Source organism: Euleptes europaea, chromosome 13 (assembly GCF_029931775.1).
Source record: "Euleptes europaea isolate rEulEur1 chromosome 13, rEulEur1.hap1, whole genome shotgun sequence".
NCBI classification, from domain to species: domain Eukaryota; kingdom Metazoa; phylum Chordata; class Lepidosauria; order Squamata; family Sphaerodactylidae; genus Euleptes; species Euleptes europaea.
Window position 1 is genome coordinate 25160460 of NC_079324.1, and position 21325 is coordinate 25181784.

Genomic DNA, 21325 nt, shown 5'->3' on the forward strand with positions numbered 1-21325 from the left:
CCAAATTCTGAACGGGGCTTAATTCACCCATCCATGTTGTTTTAAAGTATATAACGATGTCATCCCTAAAAAAGAAGAGTATAACCTGAAGTATCTTAAAAAGTGAGTAAAGACTCCATCATAACCAGCTTGGTGCATACCAAACAGCCAACGAACACCATGGCCAGAAAATAAAGATAGAATAGTAGGTGCATGCACCATTACAACACATCTGCACCTGAGGCATGATCTACGTCTTCTTAAAGGTAAGCACCAAGTCATTCCTGACCCATGGGGTGACGTCACATCCCGACTTTGTTTACGGGGTGGTTTGCCAGTGCCTTCCCCAGTCATCTTCCCTTTACCCCCAGCAAGCTGGGTACTCATTTTACCGACCTCGGAAGGATGGAAGGCTGAGTCAACCTTGAGCCGGCTGAAACCAACTTCCGTTGGGATCGAACTCAGGTCGTGAGCAGAGTTTGGACTGCAGTACTGCAGCTTTACCACTCTGTCATGGGGCCCTTATGTATGTCTGTACCCATCACCAAAAGAAGTCCCTATTTTACAATGCCAATGTTACAAGGTTTCCAAAATTTCCAGTGGATGAAGCTGGGGGGGTGGGATGGGACATAACCCACTGTGGATTATGAGGAGAAGCTCCAAAGGCCATTGCCTGACCTCTGAAGGACCATGAAAAACTGTGATGTGTCCTCTTTGGTTTGTGAGCTATCTGAGTTTCTGCAACGGTTACAGGTTTATAACCCACCCTGTGCAAGAACACATGCATTTCCCCCATTTGGTCAACGCAGCTGGGGACATGTGAAGAAGGTGGCACATGTCTCTGCCTCCTTTGTATACACATTAATGTACTCTGCTGGTGTAGTCTGCTCCTTCTCCTCACTCCCCTCTGGGGGAGCAGAGGGGTGAATGGGTGGAAACAAGCACTGCCGCTGGAGCTGGCAAAGCTGTCCAACCAGCAGCCATGAGAAATGGGAAGGCCCAGTGACTGCTGTATGCTCACTTGTCACAGCTGCAACAGCCGCTAACAACAGCCACACTTCTGTTTCTCACTCTCACTGCTTCTTTGCCCATAACATCTCATGCCTGCTCTCGGTAGGGGTGCCATTTACGTGCTCTCAGCAACCCCATTCTCTGCTGGAACTCAATGGACCAGTGGAAGAAGATGGGGAGGGCCAGTGTTTAGCAATGCCATGTCATCATTTCTAGCTCTGTAACTGGAAGTGACAGCACCACATCACTGGACACTCTAGCTTTTTCCTGAAACTCTGTGGTAAAACAATAGAGCTTCAGGGAAACACGGGAGCCTCCCATAACGTGAAGAAGAAGAAGAGTTGGTTTTTATATGCCAGCTTTCTCTACCACTTAAGGAAGAATCACACCAGCTTACAATCACCCTTCCCTTCCTTTCCCCTTGTGAGGTAGGTGGGGCTGAGAGAGCTCTAAGAGAGCTGTGACTAGGTCCAAGATCACCCAGCTCATGTGTAGGAGTGGGGAAACCAACCTGGTTCACCAGATTAGAGACCGCCACTCTCCAGATTAGACTCCACCGCTCCTAACCACCGCTCTTAACCACTACACCATCACTTCTGGTTATTTAGCTAGAAATGATGTCCCTGTATCACAAGATGCTGTTACAGTGAGTCTCTACCCCACTCCCAGTCTCCTGGGGATTGCCAGCTGAGGACTGGCCAACCTAGCTCTCAGGCAAGGGAGACCTTCCATTCAGGAATGAGCCCATCTGCAGCCTAGAGGTCCTGAAACTGACAAGGGTGCTTATCATCTTTAAAATTCAGCACCCATCATTAGGAAAAGTGGCCAATTATGGCATTTGTATTGAAAGGAAAATTCCCAGTACAAGTGCGAAGTATGGAAGATTGTCTTTGGAGCTATCCTTAGTTAAGTGTTAAAGCACAAAAACAGTGGGGCAGCAAAAGAACCAGCTGTGCAAAATAACAGGTACAAATCTAGTCACTACACAGGAAAAAAAAAAACCCACCAGGCCTGGCAAAACAGCAAGGTATTATAATTAAAATCAAACTTTTTGTCAAGTTTTCATGTCAGACAGAAAGCAATATTGAGCACTGTAGCCAACCAAAAAGCATTCTCTTATCAAGCATTATATGATCTTCAAGTTAAATGTTGTGCATCAATGTCCTCATTCATCAGTTTCCCCATCCCTTGAATTGAAAGAACATAATTTCTTTTCTGATGGGTCAAAACTGGTGGACCTTAAGATTCTGAAATGTTCAGCTCATCAGCCTTCACCCTTTAAGCTGTCATTCGGCAGACTTAAATAGAAATTCCATCCCCAGAGTTAATGAGCTGCTCATAATTCCACAGACACTGACTTAATTTGTACATTTTCGTTTTTGTCACCCGCTTGTTACAGCCTTTTCTGCCGTCGCAATTTGCCCTGAGTACAGATGAAGGGCCAATTCACATGACCACCACCCAGGCGGCTGTCGCTCGCCATCCACCTTCCCGCCCACTGGTGATAACACGCAGCCGTGGGGGTAAAAATGAAAGATGTCTCATTTTTGTGACAACTATCTGAAACCCAATTTGATCATTCAGTTTGGGAGGAATAAAATATGTGGAGAGATATGATCAGGGCTGCATCCTTTCCCTCCATCTTCAACTGAAACACATTCAAGTGTACCACCTGCACAAAACCTATGGATCCAAAGGTGCCCTTCCACTTGCAGAAGCACACCTCCTCTTAAGAAAAAATGGCAATTTTGCACTGAAACCCATGTATCATAGAATTTCACAATTGGCCCTGGCTGCAAAGAAGATAAGAGCCAATGAGGTTTTAAAAACAGCAACTGTTTAGGAATTTTTAGAGAGGATATTTTTTTTAGTTTAAATGGATTTATACTGTATGGTAATTCTGTGTTCATTGTTGTTTTTATATTTTCTGTTGTATTTAACTTTTAACTTTGATTTTACAGAATTCTGTATAACTATAAGGACACTTTGTAATGGCCTATGGCTATACAAATAAACTGATTCAGTTCAATTCAAACCCAGGCATGTGCACTTGAAAGTCCCTATATTGGGGTCCCTTTATTGGGGTTCTCCATTATACAATATCAGACTGAGTGCAAACACTAGCCAAAGAGTCCCTTTTTTGAACACATGGAGACCAGGAACAGACACAACCAAGTCAGCTCCTTCCTCACTTTTCTTGGCCTCCAAGTGAAAGAGTAAATAGTCTTGAGCTGATCCATTTACCATGACCATTGTGAAATCCAAGATGTGTATGTTTTTGTTTTTTGGAGGGGGGGTGCAACCATGCCAACTTGCTGCGTTAGATCCTGCTAGCCTTTTAGAACAATCTCACCCAGCTTGTCTCCTTACTACAGTCCCCATTCCACATGACTTTTATCAGTGGAGGTGCCATAGGACTGTTAATCTTCAAGTGGGGTATAGTGATCTCCTGAACATACAACTGATCTCCAGAGACCTGAAATCGCCTACAGAGATCAGTTCTGGAGACACAGTGCATGTGCCTTTGGGATCAGCTCAGCAGGATGGAGGCTAACTTTTGCCACTCGATGCTTCCCCCCTTCAATTAGGAGGGTTCCAATTAGCTTTGAGTGGAAGGTGGAGGAAAGGAAGCATCCTTGAAGAATTTCCTTTCACCAAGCTCCTGTACAAAGTGTTGTGCATGTTTGCCTGCATGCAAAAGCGTGTTTCCTCTTCATTGCCATAATCCCAATATATAAAACCCAGCCTCTCAAGTAACCAGCACCTTGGGGTAAGTCTGAGCAAGTACAAAGGGCAGAGCTGCCAACTACTTTAGCTCCCCCCCCCCCGGGGTGTGTGTGTCCTTAGCGTGTAAGAGCAGTTTTCAGCGTGTAGGTAGAATTTGAGACACAGCCTGCTTTCTTAAACAGGAAAGAAGGTTTATTACCTTCTAGTTTAAAAGATTAAACTAGACCATACATCTGCACAATAGCTATCATAGTTAGGAGATGTGGTTCTATGGCAGGGGTTGCCAAACTCATTAGTCAAGAGAGCCAAATATCAACAGTACAACGATTGAGATTTCTTTTGAGAGCCAATTTTTTTAAACTCAAACTATATAGGTAGGTACACTGTTTATTAACTTAATAAACTTTAATTAAAATTTAGCAGAAGTGGAAACCAGTAGAGCACCTACTGCACAGTGGGGTGGTGAATGGCTGTGGGGACAGTGTAACCCCCCCCATTCCTTTTGAAAGAGGCACAAAGTAGCAGGAAGAGGGGAAACCTATAGTAATAGGCCAGGGGAGGGCTAACAATTGCCAGACAAAAAGGCCCATTGTTTCCTCCCCCACCACCACCATCACCCAGTGAGGGTCCAGATGTCCAGGGATCCCCGGCACAAAGGAAGAGGCCAGCAGGTCCCCGGTCTGTGTGTGTTCCATGCAAAAAAACAAGGGGGAGATGCACAGTCCATCCATCCTCCCCCCCCCCCCGCCACGGACATGCCAGTTCCCTCCTGGCCAGAGGGAGGGGCAGGTGCTCACCCCCCCACCATTCTGGCACCTACGGGCTCCAGATTCAGGGCAGGCAGGTGGGTGCCCGAGCAAGGTGGCTTGGCTGGAGGAGCCCTCCCCCAGCTGGGGGGGCAGGCAGGGCCGCACGCCCAGGCGGCTTCCATGGGGGGGGGAGAAAGGAGAGTCCCCCAACAGCCCCTTCCTCCCTCCCTCGAGGGAGGGAGATGCACAGTCCATCCATCCTCCCCCCCCCCACCACGGACATGCCAGTTCCCTCCTGGCCAGAGGGAGGGGCAGGTGCTCACCCCCCCACACACCATTCTGGGACCGACGGGCTCCAGATTCAGGGCAGGCAGGTGGGCGCCCGAGCAAGGTGGCTTGGCTGGAGGAGCCCCCCCCCCCACAGCTGGGGGGGCAGGCAGGCAGGCAGGGCCGCACGCCCAGGCGGCTTCCACAGGGGGGGGGAGAAAGGAGAGTCTCCCAACTGCCCCTCCCTCCCTCCCTCCCTTGAGGCCACGGCGCCAGCCCCCTCCCCCCTCCCAGGGGCGGCCTGAGCATGGCCTTGAGCCCACTCTGCAGCCCTGGGGGCGAGAGCAGCCGTACTGAAAGAGAGGCCTGCGTGGAAAGGAAAGGGGAGGTGGCGGCCACCGGGGCAGCTTGCTCTCTGCCTCCCCCTCCCCTCCGGGCTGCCGGCGGCCTGAAGCGAGAAAGGTGCCGCGCAGGGATTCCTCGTCTGGGCAAAGCGCACCCAAAGCAATGAGAATTTCTCTTGAGCCTTTCTGAAGAGGGACTCGAGGAGCCGACAGCAGAAGCCAGGAGGCAGCAGGCGGGCTTACCGTGCAAATATTGAAATGGCGGCCGCTTCCTCCGCTGCTTAAGAAACCCCCAATCCCCACAGCAGGCCAGGCAGCAGCAGCAGCACGTGGTCGCTCCTTTGTAATTCAAGCGCCTCCTGCGCAGACTCTCTCCCCACAGCAGGCCCGCCAGCAGCAGCAATGGCACATGGTCGCTCCTACGTAACCCAAGCGCCTCCTGCACAGACTCTCTCCCGCCCCCCACCCCTTTCGCTACTCAGCAAGGCCCGCACATGGAAAGAGCCGCACTCAAGGGCTCAAAGAGCCGCATGCGGCTCGGGAGCCGCACTTTTGCGACCCATGTTCTATGGCAGTGATGGCGAACCTTTCAGAGACTGAGTGCCCAAACTGCAACCCAAAACCCACTTATTTATCACCGAGTGCCAGTGTGGCAATTTAACCTGAATACCACCCCCAGAGGGGGCCCAGAGGGAGAGGCTAGGGTTGCCAAGTTCCTCTTTGTCATGAGTGGGAGGTTTTTGGGGTGGTGCCTGAGAAGGGCAGGGTTTGGGGAAGGACTTCAGTGCCATAGAGTCCAATTGCCAAAGTGGCATTTTTTTCCAGAGGAACTGATCTCTATTGGTTGGAGATCACTTGTAATAGCAGGAGATCTCCAGCTAGTCCTTGGAGATTGGCAACTAGTTGCTTAGTGTTTTCTCTCTACATATCAAGACAAATGGAAAGGTGTTTGGAGGATGGCTTGTGGGCATTTCAAAGGTGGAAAAGGACTGCACGCCCCTCCGCCCGCACTGACCCAGAGGGCGCCGAAGAAGCCGCTGGAGGGAAAGAAGAAAGGAAGGAAAGAAGGAAAGGGAGGGAGAAAGGGAAGGGAGGGGGAAAGGGAGGGAGGGAGAGAAAGAAAGAAAAAGAGAGAGAAAGGGAGAAAGAAATGGAGCGAGGGAAAGAAAAGTAGGGAAAGGACGGAGAAAGAAAGAGGCCACTCAAGCATGGAAGGTTTTGCCTTGGATTTGCCACTCTCCAGAGGCACATTTTCCCCCATCCGGGGCAGGGCAGAGCCGGAAAGGCAAGCGGCTTGGAGGAACCGCACGTGCCGGCAGAGAGGGCTACGCGTGCCGGAAGTGGCACCCGTGCCATAGGTTCGCCAACACGGTTCTATGGGAATAAAATGAAACATAAGTCTAGCTAACTTTCATTACAAGACAGTTACCTTTGATGGAGCAAACACATCCCCATCCCCCTACTACCCTGTTACAGAAAGGATGAGGACCACCAGTAACAGCATCTGGGTGAAGTGTTTGAACCCAGAATGAAGGAAGATTTCACCTTTTAAAACTTCTGCCTGTTTAGGTAACCTCCCCCAATCCAGAGTTAGGAATCCTAACATGGGAGATACTCTAAGCTCTGCCAATGAGGTCCTTTGGCACATTTTCCACGGCTCTCTCCCCCAAACCATTTTTTATGATGCCCATTCGTCAGTTCCTTTGGCAGGTATGCCCAATGGGCTGGTTTTCCAGCTGAAACCAAGCTCCTCTTTTCTCAGACTCTCCCTGTACTGGAAAAATACACAGTTGCCTTGGTTTCAGGGTCCCCAATCATAACGCTGACATTGATCACCTCTCCCACCAGCTGATTTTAAAAAAAATTCTTAAAGTCTCACACATGCAGAATAATGCACCTTCATTCCGCTTTCAATGCACTTTAATGATCGTTTGCCATTTCTCACAGTAAAATCCAACTACAAAATGCATTGAAAGTGGATTGAAAGTGCATTATTTGGTATGTGTGAAAGTGCCCACAGTGTGTGTGTGTGTCTTTGCAATCAGCTCAGCACGGTGGGGGCTAACCCTTGCCACGGCATGCTTCCCATCCTTCAATCAACATCACCACTTATCAAGGGAGGGGTACAATTAGCTTTGACCAGTCTAAGAAGGGGGTTGAAAGGAAGCATCCTTGAAGAATTTCATTTAACCACAATCATGAACAAAGTGTTAAACTATAACTGCCAACCAAAACATTTGATACCTACACCATTCCATAGGAGGATACATCCAGAGGAGAGGGTGATCATAAATGATTCCTACCTGTGGCTGAGTCCATGATTCTAGACTTGTTTCTTTCAGTGGTGACTGTGGCCTTCCCATTTCTTTTGAATGCTTTGGAAAAGAAAGAGAAATGCGAACTGTTAGTTACTTGGATGTACAGCACATCTATCGGCATAAGATTCTGAAACCATAAATGAGTGCATTTTATAGTTGTAGTAAAAAAATAAATGCAATTAACAGAGACTAGCAAATCCCTATTTGTTCTGATCTGGGGACAGGCAAAGTATATTGGATTACAGGTGTACAGATAAATTAGGCTTGCCAACCTCCGGGTGGTGGCTGGAGATCTCCCGCTATCACAGTTCATCTCCCGGTGACAGAGATCAGTTCCCCTGGAGAAAATGGCCACTTTGGCAATTGAGCTCTATGGCATTGAAGTCCCTTCCGTCTCCAAACACGGTCTTCCGCAGGCTCTGCCCCCAAAATCTCCAGGTATTTCCCAACCTGGAGCTGGAAACCCTAGTTCACCTGGAGAAAATGGCCACTTTGGCAACTGGACTCTACGGCAGTGAAGTCCCTCCCCTCTCCAAACCCCATCCTCCTTAGGCTCTGCTCCCAAAATCTCCAGGATTTTCCCAACCTGGCAACCCTAAGTCATATCCTCGGTTTCATTGTGATTGTGTATGTTGCCATTGTAAGTCTTGAGCTCATTTTTCGTGTTTGCGTGCCCAATTTATGTAAAAGCAAAACCTCAAAAACGGTTGCAGCTTTTCTCACCGCAATGCAGACAACAGGTGAAAACAGCCATGGCCCGGTCTCAGCTTTTGTAGTGGCCACTTCAGTAACAAAAATTAATTGTAATAATTGTGTTAACAGGGACAGTTTGAGCCAAGAATCTGAAAAGGGCAAGGAAATGAAGCCTTGGGGGCTTGATTTGTACAGAGAAGGAAAAACAGAAAAAAACTTCTGAGCTGCACCAATGAGGCTGTGAGATTCGATAGCATTCCTAGTTGAATCAATTTGATCGGCAATAGGGTTGCCACGTCCCTCTTCGCCACCAGCGGGAGATTTGGGGAGTGAAGCCTGAGGAGGGCAGGGTTTAAAGAGGGGAGGGACTTCCATGCCATTGAGTCCAATTGCCAAAGCGGCCATTTTCTCCAGGTGAACTGATCTTTATCGGCTGGAAATCAGTTGTAATAGCAGGAGATCTCCAACTATTACCTGGAATTTGGCAAGCCTAATCGGCAATCATAAACAGCCTGCTAAATCCAGATTGTCTCCCAAATTGGAAAGTCCAACCTTCCTTCCCACTACAGACTTGTCACTGCACCTAGCCCCTTACAGCATAGTAAGGTAGAAGTTGAGTTGCCAATCTCCAGGTGGGGCTTGAGTTCACCTGGAATTGTAACTCATCTCCAGACCACAGAGATCAGCTCCCCTGGATAGGATTACCAGGTCCCTCTTTGCCACCAGCGGGAGATTTTTGGGGTGGATCCTGAGGAGGGCGGGGTTTGGGGAGGGGAGGGACTTCAATGCCATAGAATCCAATTGCCAAAGTGGCCATTTTCTCCAGGGGAACTGATCTCTATCAGCTGGAGATCAGTTGTAATAGCAGGAGATCTCCAGCTAGTACCTGGAGGTTGGCAACCCAACCCCTGGAGGTAATGGCAGCTTCAGAGGACAGACTCTAAGGCACCACATCCCTGCTGATCTCCCTCCTCACCCTAAACTCCACATTTCCCACGTACCAACCACCAAATTGCCAGGAATGTTTCCAGCTAGAGTTGGCAACCCTAGGAAGGAGACCCCAGAGTAAGTAAAATACATAATACCACCATAGCACAGGTGAAAAAAACTAGCTTTTTTAAATGCTCTTTGAAGACAAAATGTGATGAAATGTGTCTGAAGAAGAGAGATTTATTTTGAAAGCCTTTTCAGTGTCCCCCCCCCAGACTTTTATGTTAATTTATTTATATTTAGCAAACTTAAGAGTGGGATGCAGTAGGGAGTCCACAGCTACCGTCATTTAGGCAACTCCTCTGTGGCTCTAAATTTGGCCAGCAATTTTGGGAGGCTTTGTTTATTCTTGACTGCATGCAAACTGCGCTGAGAAGTACCCAACTATTTCTCCTTCCTCCTCTCTTAAAAACAAATGCCAGCGTGGTGTAGTGGTTAAGAGCGGTGGTTTGGTGGACTCTGATCTGGAGAACTGGGTTTGATTCCCCACTCCTCCACATGAGCTGCGGAGGCTAATCTGGTGGACTGGATTTGTTTCCCCTCTCCTTCACACGAACCCAGCTGCGTGACCTTGGGCAAGTTACAGCTCTGTTAGAGCTCTCTCGGCCCCACCTACCTCACAGGGTGTCTGTTGTGGGGAGGAGAAGGGGAGGTGATTGTAAGCTGGTTTGAGTCTCCCTTAAGTGGTAGAGAAAGTCAGCATATAAAAAACAACCCTCTCCTCCTCGTCCTCCTTCTAATGTGTGTGTTAAGTGCCATCAAGTCACGTCCGACTCATGGCAACCCTATGAATCAAAGTCCTCCAAAATGTCTTATCTTTAACAGCCTTGCTCAGGTCCTGCAAACTGAGGGTCATGGCTTCATTTATAGGGTCAATCCATCTCTTGTTGGGTCTTCCTCTTTTCCTGCTGCCTTCAACTTTTCCTAGCATGATTGTATTTTCCAGTGACGCTTGTCTTCTCATAATGTGACCAAAGTACAATAGCCTCAGTTTAGTCATTTTAGCTTCTAGGGTCAGTTCAGCCTTGATTTGATCTATAACCCATTGATACCCCCCCCCCAATATTTTGGAGAAGATGTGAAGGCAGATAGCTGACGGCCTTTCAACTGGAAGGAAGGAGCCCTGGCTGACCCCACCCCCCATATACAAAAATAAATAAATATTGCCATGGGATGCATTAAAATTGCCTTGAAATAAATGCATTTTGCTTACGCTGCCTGGTCTCCCCCGCCCCGCTGAAATTACCTCTCATTTCCCAGCCACCTTGCAAAATCTTGCTAATGTGCATAATGATTGCTCAACTCTGCCCATAAATGCTCAGGTTTTTATGAGCACAGGGACGGAGGTGCCACTGTAGCCTCCAGGGTATGTTTACCACATTCTTCTGTGAGTATATTGCACCTACCCGTGTAGAAACCTGCTCGAGATAAATGGCAAGCGCTGCTTTTTTCTCCCACCACAGAGCAGCGTCCTTTGCCTATTTTTAAAGGGCTCCGTATAGTGGGATAATAGATTTGGTAAACAGCAAATGCATCCGCTGACTTCCTGAAGGGCATTGACTGGGATTTTTCAATAAAGCTAAAGAGCCATGTATATGTTAGCTGGAAGCTTTAGACGAAGCCCAGAGATAAATGGGTAAATAAATACATCTATCCTCACATAGTGACTGATACACCAATAATAATTGATAAAAGTATTCCAAAGGGACTTTCTTGGAACATTGAGGGGAAATGCACACTTCATTAAGGGCAGCGCAGTGGAGAGGTGCTGGGCATTTTGCTTTTTTACATTCTTCAGTGCAGGTCTCTCAATGTAAGAATGCAGTTTTGTACTCTACTGTAACCTCCGTTTCTCTCACCAACTCCAGTTGAGGAAAGAACCAGGGATGAAAAGAAGAAAATAGGGGTGCCTCCAGCTTAGGGTTGCCAACCTCCAGGTACTAAGCAAAGTGAAACAAGCACTGATGGCAAAAACGAAACCAAATATCTTAATTCAGAAAATCATCTCAAAGACACTACAACCGGTAGAATACAATATATAAATGCAAAATGGAAGTCCCAAAAAAATATGAACAAAGCCGCATATAATTCCTAGTCTATGACATAGGAATCCGGAGCCGAGTGAAGTTGTAATCCCGGCAAAAGTCCACGCTCCCAGGGGATGTTTGCGAGGCTTGTCTTGCGAAGTCCCGGAGGTGCATTCTGCAGCGGCTGGATGAGCACAATCTTCAACCAGGAGCAAACAAGGTTCACAGAAGGCAAGTGAAGCTGCTAAATCCCAAAATGGGGATCCGGTGTAACACCCATTTCGCCATAGCTTTTTCCATCAGGAAAATTTTCTTTAGTGGCATAAGATGAATGTCTATCTCACAATGCCAAAAAGTACGTGACTTGCAGCTCGAATGGATAGCTAATAGCTGGTTTTGGGATTTAGCAGGTTCACTTGACTTCTGTGAACTTTGTTTGCTCCTGGTTGAAGATTGTGCTCTTCCAGCCGCTGCAGAACGCACCTCCGGGACTGTGAAAGACACGCCTCGCAAGCATCCCCTGGGAGCGTGGACTTTCGCCGGGATTACAACTTCACTCGGCTCAGGATTCCTATGTCATAGACTAGGAATTATATGCGGATTTGTTCACATTTTTTTGGGACTTCCATTTTGCATTTATGTATTGTATTCTACCAGTTGTAGTGTCTTTGAGATGATTTTCTGAATTAATATATTTGGTTTCGTTTATGCCATCAGTGCTTGTTTCACTTTGCTTAATTCCACATATTTAAGCACGAGGATTTGTTTTGAGCCTCCAGGTACTAGCTGGAGATCTCCTGCTATCACAACTGATCTCCAGCCAACAGAAATCAGTTCACCTGGAGAAAATGGCCTCTTTGGCAATTGGACTCTACGGCATTGAAATCCCTCCCCTCCCCAAACTGCGCCCTCCTCAGGCTCCGCCGCAAAAACCTCCCATCGGTGGTGAAGAGGGACCTGACAATCCTTCTCCAGCTCAATGGCTTTCTCTGCTTCCCAGCCAAGGGGGAAGGGGAATCACCAGATGGCAAAAGAAAGGAAAATACAGTTTCAAAAGAGCTCCACAGATCCTCTAATAACCTTTTACCCTTCATAAATAGAACTGAAAATATATACAGGGTTTATTCAGCAAAGGGGGGAGGGAATGAAAAAAGGACACACCTGTGTAAAAACTCTAACTTAAGCAATACCAATGAGGGAACCAGAAATGAGACAAACCATGCAACCCTAAACAGAGTGACATCCTTGACACCAAGGGGTTTAGAAGGACATAATCTGTTTAAGATTGCACTGTCAGAGTCTTATACTTTTCTTTTGCTGTCTCAGACCTTCTGAAAGTCTATTTCCGTCTTCCCACAGGCTGGCTGGCAGTCTCTAAGTTGCTGCTGGAAACACCTTCTTTTCCTCAGATGGTTTTCTCCTCCCATCCGCCTCAGAACTGTCTCTCCAGAAATCTTCCATCTCCTCCTTTCCTCAGAAATCTCTCTCTTTCAGATTGTGTGGGTACTGGAAGGTAACAGTTCGAGGGCTATAGGATTGCATGCACCTTCCTCATGCTTTATAATACATGTTCTGGACACATCAGTGTGAGAATCAGGCCCTTAGCCTAGCCATTTCGAAGACATGCTAATTTTCTTTGTGCAGGGATAGATATATTCAAAGGGGAGTATTTTGAAGTGGCCTTCTACTGAGTCAGCCAGTTGGTTCCTCTAGGTCAGTATTATCTATTCTGACTGTTAGGAATTCACCAGGCTCTTGCCCAGCATTTGCTAGTGGAGATCCTTTGACTGGAGACACCAGGGAGCCAGTGAGGTGTAGTAGTTAAGAATGGTGGTTTGGAGCGGTGGACTCCAATCTGGAGAACTGGGTTTGATTCCCCACTCCTCCACATGAGTGGCAGAGGTTAATCTGGTGAACTGGGTTGGTTTCCCCACTCCTACACATGAAGCCAGCTGGGTGACCTTGGGCTAGTCATGCTCTTAGAGCTCTCTCAGCCCCACCTACCTCACAGGGTGTCTGTTTTGGGGAGGGGGAGGGAAGGTGATTGGAAGCCGGTTTGATTCTTCCTTAAGTGGTAGAGAAAGTCGGCATATAAAAACCAACTCTTCTTCTTCTTCTTTCTTCTTCTTGTTCAGAACTACGTGTGCCAGCTTCCAGGTGAGGCCTGAAGATCTCTCCAGAAGAAAAAGATCAATTCCCTTGGCGAAAATGGCAGCTTTGAAAGGTCTAAGGAAGTCTAAGGAATTATACCCTTGTGAGGTCCCTCCACACACCCCATCCTCCCAAGGCTCCACCTCTACATTTCCATGAATTCCCAGTCTTGAACTGGAAACCCTAGTTGGAATCTGGGATTTTCTACAAGCAATGCAAGTACTCTGCCACTGAATCAAAGTTCCTCCCTTTTTAAACATCCTGCGCTCCACCACGGAGACGCTGAAGTGCTATACTCCAAAGACAGCTTTACCACAGATCTGCTGTTTGTGTGAGCACCAAACAATGAAAGGCATGCTCTAAATCCCCCGACGTGGAATGATTCAGTCCAGGAAAGGCTGACATATTCAGATAAAACCAGATGAGACGGTACTGCTGACTCCCCCCCTCCCCAAGTGACTCCTGTGACATGTTGCTGGGGGGGGGGGAATCTTTGTAAAAAGATTGCGTGGGGAAACTTACTTCATGGGTATGATCCTCTGGTACTGTGTCAAATTTCCCCACATAATGGAATGACTTTTTTTTAGTACAATAAGGAAAATATTATCACTGTTAAAAGTGTCTCAGAGGTAGCTTCCCAGCAGCATAAATGACACTTGGGCATCCATATTCCATTGAAAGTCAATGAGAATGAGGTACCTAAGTGTCTCTCTGCCATTTATCCTTTACTCTGTTTCTTTGCTTCAAAGTGAGCACACTTTTCTCTAAATGAATACTTCTCCAACACGCGAACACACACAACCGCTAAACATTCCGCTCCCGATAGCACGAAGCCCTGGGAACACCCTTCCAGAATCCTTTGTTTATGTTCCCATTACTCTCATCCATCTGACATTTAAGCTTAATACACAGAAGAAAATTAAATCCATAATGAGATGAAGATGCTATGATTGATTTCAGTCTGAATGTTACATTATGGCTTCAGCGGCACAGTTACGGCTCCCACAGCCCCTATCCCGGCACCAATAAAAAATTTCCCTGGCAGCCAGGCATGGTTGTTAGCAGAAATCAGGCTCACATAATGGCATGCTTAGCTAAACCTCAAGTAACTTTTAAAAAAACTATAGTCCTTCTGAATAACCTACAAGCATAACCAGGCAGCGAGAAGGGAAGGCATAAGAACATAAGGAAGGCCATGCTGGATCAGACCAAAGTCCATCAAGTCCAGCAGACTGTTCACACGGTGGCCAACCAGGTGCCTCTAGGAAGCCCACAAACAAGGCAACTGCAGCAGCATTATCTTGCCTGTGTTCCACAGCACCTAATATAATAGGCATGCTCCTCTGATCCTGGAGAGAATATGCATCCTGGAGGTATGCATCATGACTAGTATCCATTTTTACTAATAGCCATGAATACCCCTCTCCTCCACGAACATGTCCACTCCCCTCTTAAAGCCTTTCAAGTTGGCAGCCATCACCACATCCTGGGGCAGGGAGTTCCACATGGTATAGCCCGGTCCAGCATGGTATAGCCCAATCTCAGAAGCCAAGAAGGCCCAGCCCTGGTCAGTATTTGGATGGGAGACCACCAAGGAATTCCAGGGTTGCTGTGCAGAGGAAGGCACTGGCAAACCACCCCTGTTAGTCTCTTGCCTGGGAAACCCTACAGGGTTGCCATAAGTTGGCTGTGGCTTGATGGGACTTTCTACCACCAGTTAAAGTCCACTCTTTAAAATAGCAACATTTTAAGCCATTCCTGGAAGCTCTTGGGTAGCTTGAGGAGCACTGAGACTTATAATGAGATACTGCCAATCTACTTGGTAAAGAGCTCAAAGTGCTACATCTGTTTAGAGGAGTGACCACTCACTGTACTTTTCACACACACAACTCACCCTTTACAGATGTTAACTAGTTCTGTTTATCATGTCTCACTCTGCGCCTTCCTTGATAGACCTGAATTCACATTTACCCTACTCTATAATCAGGAGCAGCTTGACCTGGATGGTCCCGGCTAGCCTAATCGCATCAGATCTTGGAAGATAAGCGCTCTATAAGCTCTGGTGAGTAATTGGATGGGAGACCGCTAAGGAATTTCAGGGTTGCTATGCAGAGGAAGGCAATGGCAAACCACCTGGTCAAAGGTCTGGAATCCATGCATTGGTCAGACCTCACTTGGAATACTGTGTCCAGTTCTGGCCTCCACAATTTAAGAAGGATGTTGACAAGTTGGAGTGTGTCCAGAGGAGGGCGACCAGAATGGCCAAAGGTTTGGAATCCATGCCCTATGAGGAGAGACTTAGGGAATTGGGTTTGTTTAGTTTGGAGAAGAGAAGGTTGAGGGGAGACATGATAGCCATGTTTGAAGGGATGTCATGTTGATGAGGGAACTAGCTTGTTCTCTGTTGCTCCAGAGACTAGGACACAGAGTAATGGATTTAAACTAAGAGAAAAGTGATTCCACCTAAACATTAGGAAGAACTTTCTGACGGTGAGGGCTGTTCAACAGTGGAATGCTCTGCCTCAGAGGGTGGTGGAGTCCCCGTCTTTGGAGGTCTTTAAGCAGAGGCTGGATGGCCATCTGTCGGGAGTGCTTTGATTGTGGGATCCTGCATGGCAGGGGGTTGGACTGGATGGCCCTTGTGGTCTCTTCCAACCTTGTGTGGACTTGTGAACCTCTGTTAGTCTCTTGCCTTACAAATCCCATAAGGGGTCACCATAAGTAAGCTGAGACTCGACAGCACTTTACACTTACACTCTCATACACAGTAGGGATGCCAACCTCCAGGTAGTAGCTGGAGATCTCCTGTTATTACAACTGATCTCCGGCCGATAGAAATCATTTCACCTGGAGAAAATGGCTGCTTTGGCAATTGGACTCTATAGCATTGAAGTCCCTCCCCTCCCTAAACCCCACCCTTCTCAGGCTCTGCCCCAAAAACCTCCCGCCAGTTGCGAAGAGGGACCTGGCAACCTTAATGCACAGCCACGGAGCAGATTTGGTATGGATGGCTACAGAAAGAAAACAGAACACAAGGCGGCTCCTGCAGCTTACAGACTCAAAGGTCTGTTAACACAACCATCTTAGGTAGGAGAGCAGCACCCTTCGTTTTTCAATATTCACACAGCAAAACAGACTTTTAAAAGGAATAGGATTAATGTACATTTTCTTGATTAGAAAGGGACAGACCTCGAGTGGGTTGAACTATAACCAATAGATTTGGGGGAACTCTTTTTTTTTTTAACCTGGAACCTGAAATGAGACCCTCTTGAACATCACTCTGGTAGGGAAATCTGGTAAGAAGTAGCCCTTTCCACAAGATGCAGAGAAAGCACACACAAGCCATGTACAGCAGGGATCCCAAACTTATTTTGAGCCAAATCCCCAATGGTTTCTGCAGGAGGCCAAATTGAATACCTTCCTCCTCCCACTTCCTGGGAAGAAAGAAAGCCTGAAGGTGGAGTGGAACCACATGGACTAAGAAAAGCCCAGGTGCTTACCAGTTCTTCTCATCTTCCAGTGGAAAACCTTTCATTTGAATGAAGGTAGCCAATAACAAGCCCTTTTTTACAGTGGCCCCACCCACTTTTTGAAAAGCTTGGTTGGTGCCACGGGAAGTACTGGTGGGTGCCATGACACTCATGGGCACAATCTGGGGAATAGGGTTGCCATCCTCCAGGTTATAGCTGGAGATGTCCTGCTATTACAACTGATCTCCAGAGATCAGTTCACCTTGAGATAATGGCCACTTTGGCAACTAGACTCTATGGCATTGAGGTCCCTCCCCTCTCCAAACCCCACCCACCTCAGGCTCCACCCCCAAAATCTCCCGCCGGTGCCAAAGAGGGACCTAGCAACCCTACTGGGGAACCCAAGTGCACTTGGTTTTTCTTTATAATTCTCATGTCATATCTGACATATTACAGCTGAACTTGTGATTCAGTATCCACATTCATCCAGGTATTGGTCCCCAGTTTCATTTGTAAAGTGAATGCACCTTGGTTTTTCCTTACAAATTGATGTGCATATGTACATGCAGAATGGGCATGCAGTCACTATGACACGTGAACAGGGCTAGGTGCTTGTAAAGGCACAGGATAGAAATAATGTTGTTGAGAGCACAACAGAAACAACCCTGCCTTGGTTTGTTATGTGCTATCAACTCACTTCCAGCTTACGGTGACCCTATGAATTAACGACCTCTAAAGCGTCCTTGCCCATTTAAATCTGCTTAAAAGACTGATTCATTCAGAACTGTGATAAGCAGTTTCTCGGCTAATTGATGCTTAACAAATCGTTTCTGATTGAGATGGGGAGAGGGTGACCATAATTCTTTTCTAAATAAAAAAGAGAACCTTGATATTTTGTTGCTAAGGTGACAGCTGTGTGTCCCATTTACCTCTTCTGCTCTTTAGCCAGGATTTCACCTAGGCTTGGAATTCTTGTTAGTGGGAGGAACACTGGGTAACCCACACTTCTGCATTTGCACGTCATAGGTAGTGAGAACTAGTTTTGAAGTACAATTCTCAGCTCAAGAAGGAGGGTGGAGTAGGGACTAGGGTTGCCAGGTCTCTTTTTGCCACCAGCAGGAGGTTTTTTGGGGCAGGGCCTGAGGAAGGCAGGGTTTGGGGAAGGGAGCGACTTCAATGCCATAGAGTCCAATTTCCAAAGTGGCCATTTTCTCCAGGTGAACTGATCCGTATCGGCTGGAGATCAGTTGTAATAGCAGGAGATCTCCAGCTAGTACCTGGAGGTTGGCAACCCTAGTAACGATGCATGTGTATAAACCCAGCAACACGTTTTTCCCACTCTCTCTTAACATAAGTAGGATACCTTAATGCAGCTATAGGGACTCTTACCATGCAAATATTACTAGAGGAAACCTCAAGTCTTTGATCCCGACAATGGCTCTGTAAACTAGCCTGGATCTGCGCTGAAACTAACTGTTCTCATGACAACCCAAATGCCATTTATTTAGCCTGTAAAGAGGAACACAGCTTATCACCACAGGGAGAAAATGACTTAAGACTGTTCAGCCAAGGCAGCCTAGATTTACCAACCCATTCACTGCCCACAACTATTCTGCCAAGGAGCCTCTATCCTCCCCTATTTCTATTTGGAAATGTGCTTATTTTGTTCTCTCCTGACCACAAAATTAAAAAAAATCATAAAAATGCATGCATTGAGAATCCTGCCTCCTCGCAGTCATTGCTTTTGTTGGGGGGGGGGTATTATTCACCAAGAATAAATTGTTAGAAGAAGAAATGGTAATCAATTTATTTACATGGAACAGCTTTGCAGACTTAAACTGCATGCCTCAGGGATGCGTCTACTAAAGGAATTTGCTTCACCAAGTACTTGTACACTGCATGTTTGCACAAAAGCATCCTTTGTGCTCTCATTTCTCTGCTCAACGACCCTACACCATTGCACAAAGGCAAATTAAATTATAAAAGGTAAGGATGAGAGCATGTCCCCGGTTCCATTTTCATACTGTTTTGGAAGCTCGTTTTGTGCTAAATCCCACTCCACTTACACTCCGTTTTAAGTAGGGAAACGTCTAAAATGGAATTCAAACTGGAAATATGCAGTTTTCTTCAGCTTTCAGTATTATTTAGCTCATTGGAGTTCCCACCCCTTCCCTCATTACCAATGCTTTAAAAAAAAAAACAGTCCTATCCATATTCTTTGTGTGTCATATTTACTGATGTGCACATGCATTCTAATGCACTGGAAAAACACCACACAATGAGAACCTTGATAAAAGTGATCAGCCAGTACCAATCAGGATTGCTTTTTTGCAGTGTTTTTAAATCAAATTTTGACATGTGCATTCAGCTTCATATTGGGATGAAACATTCAAGGAACTTTGGAAAAAGTTTTTAAAATGATAAGGCTAATGAAATTTCTTGGGTAATGGGGAAACCACACATCTTTGAATTCTGACTAAAATTGAAAGTGCAAAGGGACTTTGAAGGTTCTTGTCCAGGCTGGAGGTTCTTGTCCAGGCATAACAGATGATGAATTCTGATGGAATGAGCAAAACACAAATAGATTTTAATAATGCTCTCAAAATTTCCCAGGGACCTTCCTCACTATACTATGCCAAGATGGCCATGTTGACTCAAGGACTTGCACAGCTCATTTGACATGAAGAGGAAAACATGGCACTATTTAGGGGAGCGTCACAGCAGATACAGTAATGGTGTCAGCAGGGGTATTAAACATAAGGACTGTGGTCCAGATTCACCCCCTTGAGTGCTCTTATCCAGCCCACAAGCCAGACGAGGCAGCCACCCCCCCAACGTTCGATCTGAGCTGGCAAGTAGGGTTGCCAGGTCCCTCTTCACCACCAGCGGGAAGTTTTTGGAGTGGAGCCTGAGAAGGGCAGGGTTTGGGATTGGGAGAAACTTCAATGCCATAGAGTCCAATTGTCAAAGTGGCCATTTTCTCCAGGTGAACTGATCGCTATCGGATGGAGATCAGTTGTAATAGCAGGAGATCTCCAGCTCGTACCTGGAGGTTGGCAAGCCTACAGATCTCCAGCCGATAGAGATCAGTTCTCCTGGAGAAAAATAGCTGCTTTGGCAATTGGACTCTATGGCATTGAAGTCCCTCCCCTCCCCAAACCCCACCCTCCTGAGGCTCCGCCCCAAAAACCTCCTGCCGGTGGCAAAGAGGGACCTGGCACCCCTAGAGATAAATCACTCGGCAACTAGCAAGACTGCAGTATGATGGAGCCTGTACTTTGAAATGGAATCCTTTGGCAATTCTGGAAAAAAATGCACTTTTATTTATGCAGCTATATTCAAATATGGCACCAATCCAGGGCTCGAGGGAGGACTAGCTGGCAGTGGTGGGGGAGGGGAAGGGGGGAAGAGATGAATGCCTGTAACGTGATCAGGAAAGCACAAAAGGTTTAACAGAACCTGCCACGAGATTTGGCAGATGGTTCTGTGGCGGATTGTCAAACTTTAAACTAATCTTCATTTAAGAGTTTTAAGGGTTGTATCCCTCCACTAAAGCCTCTTGCTCTTTTGCCGGGTTGATTCGAGTAAATTATAAATCAGACTTTCTGAAAACTGCTTCCATGAACAGAGCCTTCTTAAAGCACAGCTAAACTGAGCAAGAAGATTACATGTTATTATGATGGGGCCCAGCGGGGCTTTCCTCCCCCCCCTTTCTTTTCTCCCCCTTTTCCCCTTTCCACAGCAAACATAATGATGTTGAGAAGGATAAAATGATCATTATGTGCAAGGAGGTCATCTTGACAAAGAACAATGCCTTTCCGCTCAGAGATCCTGCAAATCCTCCTGTCGGTGAATATTCATGCGGCAAACTCTTCTCCTTAATGGGTCCGTAAACCCAGTAACTCGGAAGCAGAAACCCAACCCGCATTCTGAGATCAGATGATCAAAATTGCTCATTGGAGGGAGGGGGGAAATCAGTGAGGGGAAATGAGGCTGAACGTTGCCCCGAAAACATTCTATTTCATGGGCATTTTTTTTTTTTAGCTTAATTGCATCCTACTGGTTTAAAGCCGAGAGAAAGGATTTTCTTCCTCGAGTCCCGGGTGGAATGTTAGAAACTGTACGTGGTATTAAAAATTAAAATAGACACTAATCTTGAAAGCCACATTTATTCTTTTTCTACTGTGATTTGGAATGACAGATGAAAAAGTCTCAGAGATATCACTCCGCACGATGATCCTACGATGCAATGAGAAAACTGAAACGGGGACAAATCTAGATACTATTATGCTGAATCGAAGCAACCAAACATTTTTTATGGTGCTCTAGTTCAGCAAGGCAGGGCTATGGAAATGCAGCGGTATTTGTGTCCTGCACAAGTTCTTGAAGGAAACAGATGCAAGCGAGTAGATGGGTGGCATGGGCAGATTTTATGAACACCAGGTATTAAATCAGCCCAGCTCTTTTGAAAGGGCCTCAAGTGAGAGAGACTTTGGCACCCCTCCTTGCAGGTTATATCTGAACCAGCAAACCATAGTTGGTGCTTACCCTCAAACTCAGGATTGCAAACCACCTTGAAAACTATGGTTTATAATCCTC

The 21325-nt window shown here is 46.7% G+C and overlaps 1 protein-coding gene across 2 annotated transcripts in view; it reads right to left on the reverse strand.

Annotated features, from left to right (window-relative positions):
* PCDH11X (protocadherin 11 X-linked) overlaps window positions 1-21325 on the reverse strand; it is a 793680-nt gene that overhangs the window by 411086 nt on the left and 361269 nt on the right. For both annotated transcript variants that reach the window (XM_056859145.1, XM_056859144.1), the window contains one exon: window positions 7381-7452. In XM_056859145.1, the coding sequence (XP_056715123.1) occupies window positions 7381-7452 (72 nt within the window). The remainder of the gene's footprint in view (window positions 1-7380; window positions 7453-21325) is intronic.